Source organism: Hemiscyllium ocellatum, chromosome 20 (assembly GCF_020745735.1).
Source record: "Hemiscyllium ocellatum isolate sHemOce1 chromosome 20, sHemOce1.pat.X.cur, whole genome shotgun sequence".
Lineage (NCBI taxonomy): Eukaryota > Metazoa > Chordata > Chondrichthyes > Orectolobiformes > Hemiscylliidae > Hemiscyllium > Hemiscyllium ocellatum.
In genome coordinates, this window is record NC_083420.1 from 14,832,720 (window position 1) to 14,845,406 (window position 12,687).

The 12,687-nt window shown below is 38.8% G+C and overlaps 1 protein-coding gene across 4 annotated transcripts in view; it reads right to left on the reverse strand.

Annotated features, from left to right (window-relative positions):
• Positions 1-12,421, reverse strand: part of axin1 (axin 1) — a 132,851-nt gene extending 120,430 nt beyond the window's left edge. Inside the window, exons 1-3 of one of the 4 annotated variants that reach the window (XM_060840526.1) lie at positions 12,305-12,421; positions 11,374-11,566; positions 2,091-3,072 (exon numbers count right to left, since the gene is read on the reverse strand). In XM_060840526.1, coding sequence (XP_060696509.1) covers positions 2,091-2,968 — 878 coding nt within the window. In that variant the 5' untranslated portion in view covers positions 2,969-3,072; positions 11,374-11,566; positions 12,305-12,421. The other 3 variants (XM_060840525.1, XM_060840527.1, XM_060840528.1) reach the window with 3 other exon arrangements.
• Between the last annotated feature and the right edge of the window lie 266 nt (positions 12,422-12,687).

Sequence of the window (12,687 nt, forward strand, 5' to 3'; positions counted from 1 at the left end):
CCTATTACAGCTGAAATTGGTACAGACTCCATTGAAATTCAAATACACCATCAATCTTCCAAGCAGTGCAATAGAAAACATTCCACAATAACTACAGGAATCAGATGCCCTTTGTTTTCGAAAGCAAAGTGGACATGAAACAATCATATAATGAAAAGGATACCATAATTCTATCCATTTTCATTGAAAAACTTCAATTTTTCAATGAAACTTTATGGCATGTTTCCATGATTACACAAGATTATAGCTCAGTAATTCTGCAATGCAAAAAAGGAGACCACTTAAGTCAACAAGTACAAATAGCAGATATATTAGTAGAACAAAAAAATGTATTTGGAATCAGTAATCTGGACACAATTTGCAGAAAACAGATAGAAGGAAGATGCCTTTGAGCATGATTAGATAAATTGAGACAAACGTACAAGATACTGTAATGCTTTTGTGCATTTTCCAATTTTTAAAAGCCTTTAGCAGTAAATGGCATAACATATCGTCTCAAGTGGAGAGATAGTTTTTTTTGATGTAGGCAGTATATTGCCTAGGACATTAATGGATATCAGCCCAGCTTGGGGCACATGAAGTGGTTAACATTTCAATTTTGTGCCTCAGCTCCATACTGAATCTAAATAGCATGTTGTAGATAAACAACTGTTACTATGCATCAGGAAAGAGCACCATTTGTCACTAAGTATGTAGAAGAGTGAAATGGATTGGATTTTCATTTCTCATTGTTTTGATCATTTGTGTAAGGATACGACTACTATAGTTACTTTCTCGTTCTCAAGGTTAATTGGCTTGGGCCAATGCCTATATACTTCAATGTTTTTGCAGTTTTTTTTCTGAATGATCATATTCTATGTAATTTATTATTCATTGTTCAGAAAATAAAAATCTAATTCTAGCTGCATCACTATAACATAATGTTGATGAAAGAATGCGAGACTTCACACGTTTTCTGCTATTTATCTCGCCTCAATTACTTTTGCCAATGGCTCAAGATAAGGAGAAGATTATATTTCATCCAGGCATCCAATACCCAGCAGGAGGGTAGATGAAAGAGCTTTTTAAAATTATATCCTATTTGGAGAGATACTACAGACTTATTTATACTTTCCCCTCCACTTGTTTCTCGAATGCCCTTCAAGATGTTGGAAACTTTGTGTCAACATAAATCCTTTTATTTCAAATTCATCTTAAGTATATCTAATCTTGGTTGCCATTTGGTTTAGATCATGACTGCTTCAAAACACTATCTATTTGCAGCATCAATTTAATATCTACTTATCAAACAATGTAATTTTGAAATATCAGAAACTTTCATATCTCGATGTACTTTGTATTTCAGTTATGTTGTTTAACATATCAATTATGCAATGCTTTGACTTTGACTACGTTAAAACAGTGGATTTCCCTTTCTTTTAAAGCAGTACTGTTTTTGGAAAATCAGAAATGTTGAAAGTTGAAAATGTTGAGAGGCAGGCAAGCCTTGACAAGTGATCAAGGAAATCATGCCTTTTCATTCTAAGCCCATTATTAGGAACAGTTTCATAATTCTGCAAAATTATTTAGAAATTGCTTCATTTTCTGAAATTTGTAAGCAAAGATGTGCCTTCAAAAAAAAAATGCGAAGACTCATCATTTCAAAAGTAGATGCATAGAAGCACCACCATATGTAGGTTTCCTCTAGACCTGTTCGAAATTGATTTGGAACTGTACTGCTGTTCCTTCACTGTTACTGAATGAAAATCCTGCAACTCCCTTCCAAACAGCAGTTTCCACACTATGTTAAACTTGAGCTCCTGATGAAGGGCTTATGCCCGAAATGTCGAATTTCCTATTCCTTGGATGCTGCCTAACCTGCTGTGCTTTAACCAGCAACACATTTGCAGCTGTCTAACAATATTAGACTGCTAGCTTTGTTATTTGCAACTTGCATTGTACCTATTTTAAGATGCGGTAATTTGGATCAATTGAGTCATTAAATTAAATTTACCTTAATACTATAGCAAAATTGGAACCTTCCCACAAAACTTGTTACAAACACGTGATGAACATTTTATGCTTTTGATCCTTAACACTAAGCCATTTACCTGCACTCCCGACCTTCATCAAATCTCCTGTTTGGACCAGCACGTTGTGGGGCTGTTTCCATAAGCAGTTTCTGTGTAAGCCTATTTACAGTGGCCAAATCTCTCCCTTTTTGTTCATCTGTGTCTTGGTCACATTTCCATTCCTCATCTTCATTCAAAGTAGGTAAATATCCCAATAATGTCTTTCCTGTCCCAGACTCTGAGCTCTGATCACTGTACAACTTTGGACTTTCTCCACCTGTCCTGGTATATTCCAAATAAATATCAGACTTCAGGAATACAGGGTAGGTGTTCTCCTCCATCATTGTCTGAATTTCAGTTTGGGCCTGGTCAAACATGACAGGATCTATCTGTTGCTTCATAACACAATCTTTTATGAAGCTTTTCGTAGCTGGTTTGATCTGCCTGGAGACAATACCATTATTGTCCAAAATGTACTTTTTATATATGGCTTTTGCCAATTTTAGCCTTTTTTCTTCATTAGAATCGTTTGGTTCCAGTTTTCTAAATCCAGTGCATGCAAACCAAAAATCCAACAGGTCAGCACAGTCTTCTTGTTTCAAGAAAGTTCTGAATAAATTTATTCCATCCTGATCATCCAGTAAAGAGTGTAAGGACTCTGCCCATCTCAGGTATGGCGGTGTTGGTGAAGCACTACCCTCAGGTTCATAACCCAAATCCAAATCTGGCCTCCGTGGGGTTGCTGTGGATGCCTCATTTTTCAGCCCTTCGGTTTTTATAGGGTAGAAACTGTGATTCAATTGCCTACTATCTGTAGTCGCCAGCTCACCTTCCTCTCCAGGAACTGGTGGCCTTGGTGCATCTTCAGTAAAGCTACCCCCTAGGTCCATCAAATACGCCTTTCCTCTGGCACTCATTTTTGTAGCAACCACATGTACAGCACCAAATCCGGTTCAGTCCTAATTCCTCTTATAGACAAATTTTCAAGCAGAGACTAAATGTTGCTGGTATGGTGTTCTTCCTGTAATTAAAAGAAAAGTTATAATTCCAACAATATTAACAGCAAACATCCACAATAACTACTTTGCAGCTCCTGTGAGCTTAGCTAATGTAGACTAAATATCATTTAAAATTTACAAATTGCAGGAAAGAAGAAATAACACTCTTTCCAGTGGTTCTCTTAAATCCGAAACATTACATAGAAAACAAAGTACCCAAGTCCAGCTCATTAAAAAAACAATGACGATTTATGTTTACAAACTGAATAACTAAAGCAATTAATAAAAATGTTAAAAATACCAACAATACCATGCAGTGTTCATTCCTTTGGTTTATGGGAGTTCTTGATGACCTGGCAGCATTTACCACTCAACCAAGATGTGTACAATAGATTGTATGATCATTTATTTCATTTCTGATCATATGATTTTGCTTATTGCAAATTGTCTGGTGTTTTCATACATTATCATAATGAGCTTCACTTGTGCTGGCGAATCTAGTGAATCCTGATGACTTGACATCAAAAGTAATTAATTGGCTCAAGTATTTTGTAATCATTACATTGAAAAAGAATCATTCCAAGTGCAGGGTTGATCTTCAATTGTTTTTAATGATTTCTTCCTCCCACCCCCCATTTTGTTTAATCTTTTCTAAGTATCTTCTCACTTAAAATCATAATCATCTATAACCAAATAGCATTGAGTATTTTACATTGAATGCATCTTTTAACATTTTATGCAAAGTATGGCAAAGACTGGTACAAGACCGATCTCCAATAGCTAAAAGAAAAAAAACAAACTTCTGATAAGTTATGCAAAAATGTCTACTATTGCTTTTTTTGTGAATTAGATTTGCAGGATATTTAATTTTCAATAGAAAACTGAAGATCCCCAAATGTTGTAAGTCAATAAATCAATAAACACTTTGTAGTGTTACATCCAAGATGAAAATGTAAATCCAAACAATCCAACTGATATAATCTCTGAACATTAATTCAGGTTTTGGTTTTTGCCAGTATGTATAATTATGTTACTTTTGAAAATACACAATACATTTTGCTTAAATTCAACAGCATGTTCTGGTTATACCATAATCATGCTACATTTTAAGGATGGCATTTCACTCCAAGACTTGATTGTTATAAACAAAAATCAAACTGCAGGAAAATCTCAGAAGGTCTGGCAGCATTTGTACACAACAAGCAGAATTAATGTTTCAGGTTCAGTGACCCTTTCTCAGTTCTGAAATGTTATTTCTGCTTTCTCTCTACAGGTGCTGCTACACCTGCTGATGTTTTCAAGCAATTTCTATTTTCATTTGTGATTTCCAGCATCTGCAGTTCTTTAGTTTTCTTTTAAAAATCAGAAATTTTAAATATTCTAACAAATTAAAAAACTTTTGTACACTGTTTCTGATTAGGTTCTGTCAGCCAACAACTTTTCAACTTAACTACAGTCACATCTTGTGTTTTCAAAAGTAGAAGACTGCCATGTCTCAAATTATATCTGACTTTTGGCAGAAATCTACTTACTATTTTTGGGGTGAAGTCATAAAAAGGTTTAAAATTAAATAATATTGCACAATTTATGCAAAGCCTCAGACAATAATGTAGCACGCAATAGAATGCATAATGTTAATGTAAGCCCACAAATATCTGGGCCATGCAGAAAAAAAAAGCAAAGATCATTCCGAAAAAATGAATGATGATTCTATATCTACTGTTGTCATATCTCCTTCCAAATTGTTTAATTGCAACACAGATAGAAACCCCAACAATTGAGAATCATAGAATTATAAAGCTGAGAAACAGGTCCTTCAGCCCACCATATCTATATCAACCAACACACAAACTATAACAATTACATTGACCTGCACTTGGTCCACAGCCTATTATGTCCTGGCATTTTAAATGCTTTTGTCAAGAAAAAGTCTTAAAGATAATGGAGCAGAATAAATAAAAAGGTAGGATTACTTCCAATTGTTGAGGATTCTAGAATTATCACTTGTAATTCTAGAGGAGAGTCATCATGAACCCAACAAGGAATTCAGAAAAACCTTCAATACACACTGAGAAAACTGAAGTACCACCTGCTTTTCTGTTTAAATACCAATGACCAACTGATGGACCCATCACAAGCATCAACATAAGCAGTCTAGATGGTAGAACTATTAAAAGTAATTATTCAATGGCAACCAATGAAAACTAATTCTCAAAATATCCAGAAATGCTTGAAATGCAGTGTCAAACTTTCAAGTTACAATCATGTGCATAAACATATGTTAGCATAGACTTCAAGCAAGTTTATTGTCACCTTGTATATGTAAACATATAATTTTAATTTGCATTTTGAATAAAACCCATTTCTCCGATTTTAAATATTTTGAAAGATATTTAACGCTATTGACCGGAGAGTTTCACACTGATGGTGGTAAGTTGTTGGAGATGATTCTAAAGGATAGGAATTACATGCATTTGGACAGGCAAGGATTGATTAGGGATAGTCAGAATGGTTTTTTTGCAAGGAAAATCTTGTCTCTCAAACTTGATTGAGTTTTTTTGAAGTAACCAAAAACATTGATGAGAGCAGAGTGGTAGACATTATTTACTTAGAATTTAGTAAAACCTTTGACAAGGTTCTGTATGGTAGGCTAATTAGTAACATTTGATCACATGGGACTCTGAGCTTGACAATTGGTTACAAAATTGGCTTTATGATTGGAGACAGAGGGCTGGGGTGGAAAACTGTTTTTTTGGACTGCAGGCCCATGACCAGCTGTGTTCCACAGGTCACAGTGCTTGATCCACTTTTTTTGTCATTCATAGAAATAATTTCTATGAGAACATAGGAGGCATAGTTATTAAGTTTGCAGATGACACCACAACTTATATAGTAGTATATTGGACAATGAGGGTTACCTAATATTATAACGAGATCTTGATCAGTTGGATCAATGGACTGAGGATTGTCCGATGGAGTTTAATTTGGATACGTGAGATATTGCATTTTGGTATTACACAGTCAGGATTTATGCAAGTGATGGCAGGAACCTGAGTAGTTTTTATACAGAGAGACTTATGGGCTCAGGTGCATAATATGTTGAAACCTGCATCACAAGTAGGGTGGTTAAGGTGGCTTTTAGCACACTTGCCTGCATACTCAGATCTTTGAGCATTGAGTTGGGATGTCATTTTGAAATTGCACAGGATGTTGGTGGGGCCTCTTCTGAATGACTGTGTTCAGTTCTGGTCGTCCAGTCGTAGGAAGGACATTAAGCAGGAGATGATTCAGAAAAGATTTACCAGGATATTACAGGAATGGAGGGTTTGAGATATAAGAATAGACTGGAAAAGACTGGGACATTTTTCAATGGAGCGTAGGAGGCTAAGGGGTCCTTGAGATTTATAAAATCATGAGAGACATAGATAAAATGAATGACAAGTCTGTTTTCCTTAGGGTGGGGGATTTCAAGACTTGAGGGGATTTTTTTTAAACAAAAAAAGGAGAGGAGAAATATTTAAAAAGGAACAGGTTCATAGCTCCTTGAAAGTGGAGTCGCAGGTAGATAGGATAGTGAAGACAGCATTTGGTATGCTTTCCTTTATTGGTCAGAGTACTGAGTACAGGAGTTGGGAAGTCATGTTGCGGCTGTACAGAGCACTGGTCAGGCCACTGCTGAAATAGTGTGTGCAATTCTGGTCTCCTTCCTACTGGAAAGACGTTGTGAAACTCGAAAGGATTTAGGAAATATTTACAAGGTTGTTGCCAGGGTTGGAAGATTGGAGTAATAAGGAGAGGTTGATTAGGCTGGGGCTGTTTTCCCTGGAGCATTGGAGGCTGAGGGGTGACTTTGAGGTTTATAAAATCATGAGATGCATGGATAGGATAAATAGACAAAGTCTTTTCCCTGGGGTGGGGGAGTCCAGAACTAGAGGGCATAGGTTTAGGGTGAGAGGGGAAGATAATATAAGAGACCTAAGAGGCAACTTTTTCACTCAGAGTGGTACATGTATGGAATGAGCTGCCAGAGGACGTGGTGGAGGCTGGTACAATTGCAGCATTTAAAAGGTATCTGGATGGGTATATGAATAGGAAGGGTTTGGAGGAATATGGACTGGGTGCTGGCAGGTGCGACTAGATTGGGTTGGGATATCTGGTTAGCATGAACGAGTTGGACCAAAGGGTCTATTTCCATGCTGTACATCTCTATGACTCTACGACATGAGGAGCAACACTATATAAAAAAAAGTGTGGTTAATGTGTGGAATGAACTGCCTGAGAAAGTGATAGATGCAGGTATAGTTACAATGTTTAAAAGACATTTGGATATGTTCGTGAATAGGAAAGGGTTGGAGAGATGTGCCAAAGCAGGTTGGTGGGACTAGTTTGGTTTGGGAACATGGTAGTTATTGATTGGTTCAAACAAAGGGTCTCTTTCCATGTTGTATGAGTCTACGACTTTATAGTAACTAGGAAGGACAGAGCAAAAAAATTATATAAACAGTCCACAGTACTTGTTAGGGCTAGAGTGGCCTAGTTTCCAACAATCCACGCCACTGGGGAACCAACCGTTGAAATATATTTTATGTTAAAAAAAACCCCGTTTGAAAATATATCGAGCCCTGCAGTATAAAACCCGGAAAAGCTGTCGATTGCATTTAGTATACTTTGCAAATAACATTTAAAATTAAATCTAAGAGCAACTATATCAATTAGACACTTTTTTGCAAATCCATTCCAATAGCATATACTGAATATGGAAATAATCAAACGGTACAACTGATATTGTCAAGCATCGACTTCCATTTAAAAAAAAGTCTGCTCGTTTGATGTTTTAAAACCACCTAGAATCGCTATTTAATCTGCTGCAGTGAATAAACTATTATTCATAGAATCGCTCCAGTGTGTGAGGCCATTCGGCCCATCGAGTGAACACCAATACTCCGAAGAGATCTCACCGAGATCCTACGCTCCCCCCTCCCCACTACGTTCCCATAACCCGCAGTAACCATGGCTAATCCACCTAGCCTGCACATCCTCCCTATGGGAGGAAACCGGAGCACCCGGAGGAAACCCACGCAAACACGGAGGGAACGTGCCAAGTCCACACACCCGAGGCTGGAATCGAACCCGGGTCTTTAGCGCTGAGAGGCAGTAATGTGCCACCATGCCGCCCTAATCATTCACCAAATACTTTTTTTCCTATGGAATCTTCCGCTAAAGGTATTTTTTTTAAAAAAACACCAGCCACCTTCAATCTATGTCTAAATAAAAATACCTTACACTTGACAGGCTAGTTACAGAGAACGGCAGATCGAGTTGGTGGTGAAAAGCTGTATCTTACACTTGCGAGATGTTTGCGCATCAATCCCCTTGATCTGACTGATGCATCTGCAGCCCGCATCGCATTCATTTCTTGGCCTCTCCGGCACAGTGGGGGATGGGAAAGAGCAAACGAGACCCCTTTTAGCTACTTGCAGTTCTCGTTTTGTTTCTAATAAAACGGTCCAGGCCGCTTTTTAAAAAAAACACTGCGGCTTGTATAACTTTCTAACGTCAAATGTCGCAACAGTACATCTAATTAATTTAAGATTTCGGTGGAAACAAATCTCATCTAAACTTGATCTAGAAATGACTGACATAAAACCTCAGCACGATTCAAACCCCAATGCACATTTTCAGGAACCTTTTCCACCCCCCCCCCAAAATAAAACACGCTCCTAGCTTCAAGGCCGAATTGTAAAAATCTATGTTTTACTTCCGAGTGCATCAAAGATCTTTGAATCTCAAACACCATTAGGAAATTAACAACAGGAAAATACTTAAACACTTTCTTTGTTATTTTCAATCTCTCGCACTCAGACACACACATTCCCTGGTCCTTCTTGAAAGAAGGAAATAGCGCCCTCTGTTTTAGTACTTGCAAAAGGAGTTCATCTCATCACAGAAACCGAAAATCCTTTGGCCTAAACTCTTCATTTGGATCAATAATAAAATGACTTGTAAATCTACAAAAATCATTAATCTTGTTTTTGTTTTACTAACGGTGTTTGAATTTAGTGCAAATGGAATCTGAGGATATTCTCTAAGTATGTATTTATTAGAATTATAATGCCTTTTGACATAGCGTAAGATGTACTTCACAATAATCAAACGCCTAATTAGCAGAATACTAGTCAACAAAACTTGACAATTGTAAATCATGTTTACACTGCTGCAAATCTTCAATTATTTCTACTTTATGGACCATTTAAAAATTGTTTTGTATTAACTACGTTTACATGTCAAGACAAACTTCAAACATTACTTTGACTTGCAGGGCAATAGCATTTTTAGCAGAAGACGGAACCTGAAAAAATGCAAGGAAACGGCATTTATTCACAATATTGCAAGTATTTATTCTGGCGCGGGTCACAAAATATAACTTATATAATGGGCTCGCAAGAACAAACAGGCCACTAATACCCTGGAGTGGAAAATAAAGAAGATACAGAAAAAAGTACTCTGCATTAATTACATCCGATCAGAAAGGCCTACTCTTTGTTTAGCTACAAAATGTATGACACTAACAATGGAATACAGTTATTCCACACACCATGAACCGTGCTTTAGACGTTGCACTAGTTAAAAACCACCAGAAAAAACAATCCAAGTACCTGTCCATTGTCCTTTGAAACAGGTCAACTGAAATGTAATACAACACAAAAATGAAGTAAACAGTATTCCTGCAATACAACTGTTTCGCATTTTTATTCATTAAGCGCGATACGGACATCCATAAGCATCCAAACTTAGAATTCAATGCGACCTCAATCCCTTAAATCATGTGCGTGCTCCCTCGGTTATAATTATGCATTTAAAACCCAATGAACATGACAAACAGTTCATGATATTTTGCTTTTTTTCAATCTCCTAAGATCAACCAGCCCAACCGCACCTGTAAATACGAATTGAGATAATCAGATGTTTTTTTAAAAAAAAACGGAAACTTATGGAAACCCGGAAACATCACATTAGCTTGTCTCTTTTTCGTTTGGTTTCTCGTTCGATCAGTGCTAGGTAAAGGACTAAGCTATATTCGAAGTTCAGAGGTCAGCCAAGGTCAACTTCTCACCAACACTTTCATCATTAAAACAATTCAAACCTTAATTCTACTTTTCTCAAAAAGGCCCAATCCACAGTAATTTTCAATACCCACAAGAAAGTCAAGCTCGATTACTGTATTAAACTACGCTATCGTGAGTAATTTCCATTTCGTAACTTATGTAATTATCTTAAAAAGCATGAACAATATTGTCAACCACCATATGGCCTAAACTAAACATACCTTTACAGCAACAGACGCAAAGTGAACGTCGCGCACTTTCAAAGCTGATCAAGTGTGCGGTTTGAAATTAGTTCTGCCAAACCGGAGTGAAGCATTATAAAGGCAGCTCTGTTAAAACAGACACTATCACATATTGTGTGTATGTGATCAGTGCATAGGGAAATAGAATGTAAAGCAGACCACTTGTCAAACAGAAAAAGTGTTGCTGAACAGTAAAGGGATACAGATCCACATTTGTACGTATATTTGACAAGAATCAACTTTGAAGGCCAATAAACAAATGCTAAAACACAACTTTGGTGTCCAGTTTTTTTTTGAAATACAGAGCAACAGCTAATTTAGCTCAGGAATGCGAACAGATGCCACTGCTATTTGTACCAACAACTGTGAAGTTGGACAAAGTTTCCAGCTACTTAATGACTAGATTCTTTGCAGGTCGCCTTCCAAAAGGCGATGTTTCCCCTGCGGAGGAATTGCAGCTTCCCTCCGTTCACCATGGTAAACGTAAGAGAGCTGGCAGAACACAACAGTTGCAGGGTTGACACCAGCAACCCAAAGAGGCGTTGAGGAGAAGCGGGAACAGGTATGAGTGAATAAACATTTGACCGGGGTCCCGCAGACGATCAATCGCAATTGTGCAAAAAAAATGTGGGGAAATGCATTTCAAACCAGACCTGCAGATTCGTGCAAGTTCCCCTACAACCCCGTTTCCAAAGAAAAGAGTGTTACAACATGCCAGTTGAAGAGGAGAGCCTGCGGATCTGAAGCAGCAACATTTCCCCCTTTTTGTTTTTAAATTAGTTTCTTTGCAATCAATCCCACCTCCCCCCTCCCAAAAAAAAAACAAACCCCACGCTTTTGTTGCAGTGGCTACTGGGACCGACCACTTGCATTTAATTTCGTTTCGTCTTTTGCAAACAACACGCACACTCTGTAAAAAAGAGAGGAAAAAAAAATTTACAGAAACTGATCCCGTCTTTTTTGTTGTTGTTGTTACCTGGGCACACAAACTTCCTTCCCCCACGTCCTACACAGCATGCACCGTGGCGGGTAACTCCTTTCCCCAGGCGAATCTGTGAGAAAGTTTCTTCCATGAGGAGGATCCGTGGTCACGGCCGGGTAGAAACGGCGGCGACGGCCACCTCCGCCCCGGCTCTGGCATGGTTTTAACAATCTCAATATAATCCTTTCTTTCCAGAAAAGGAGGGAAAAAAAATATTTTTTTGAAGGGGGGGGGTTTAAAAAAAAGCACCCACCCCGTAAGAACAACACCACCTCTCCAACCACTAACACCACCACCTCCACTTCCACCCTGACACAACAACCAGCTTTGATCGGTTGACTGTGCTCTTTCCCCCCCCCCCAAAAAAAATCTTTTCCTTTCTTTAAAGAAAAAAGGGGGGAAATAAATATAAATCACATTTCAACAAAGAGCAAATCTCTGTAGGTGAACATGGGGGGGGGAGGTGAAATAAAAATACTCCAGGGAAAGCGACGAGTTTTTTTTTCCGGGGGAACAAAAAATCTTTTTTTTTAAAAAAGATTTTTTTTAAAAAAAGAGAGGTTTCTTGCAACTGTGGAGGAATCACGACGCCCTTTTTAATTCCCTCCCCCCCCTCCTTTTCCCTGCCGCTCAGCCGTTGCTCGCTCTCTCGTTGTCGCTCGCGACTAACCGCCTCTAACGATGAACTCCGAGCCCCTGCACCGCCAGCCCCGACATCAAAGCGCAGCCGCCGCCAGCAGCAGCAGGTCCTCGCAGCTCCACGCACCAACTCTCCACATCTCGCACACTTTTAACTCCCTTCAGAGGAGCGCCCTCTTCCCTCCCACACACGCACACACAAAAAAAAACCCTCCTTTACATTCCCGTCGAATGGGCTGGGGAAGGGAAAAAAAAACCCAGCGAAAGGATCGAAGTTTCTTTCCACCTTCCCTCTCCCTTTCATCTATTCATCAGGTAGGACCTCATCAAAGCTTCTCCGGACTGAGAGGAAAAAAAAGCCTCAGCGTTTGCTTTGCTCGGCGATCCATTACCTCATCGACTCCCTCCCTCCCTCAATTGCTTTCCCCCCCCCTCCACCTCCTTCCTCCTCCCCCGCGCCAGGTCAGGATATTGATTGGTCGAGCCGGTCCAAAGGTATATCGGGGGATGTAGTCCAGGCCCTCACGGTTTTTCCCGTGCTCTTCAAAGCTAGGCCTACAACACCCACAGGGCATCGCGCGGTTTGGGGCGCAGGCGCGGTTTCCAAGTGTAGAGCGTTGACTTGCTCCTTCAGTGAGTTCAGATGGTGGCGACTGTGTTGTGTGTTTT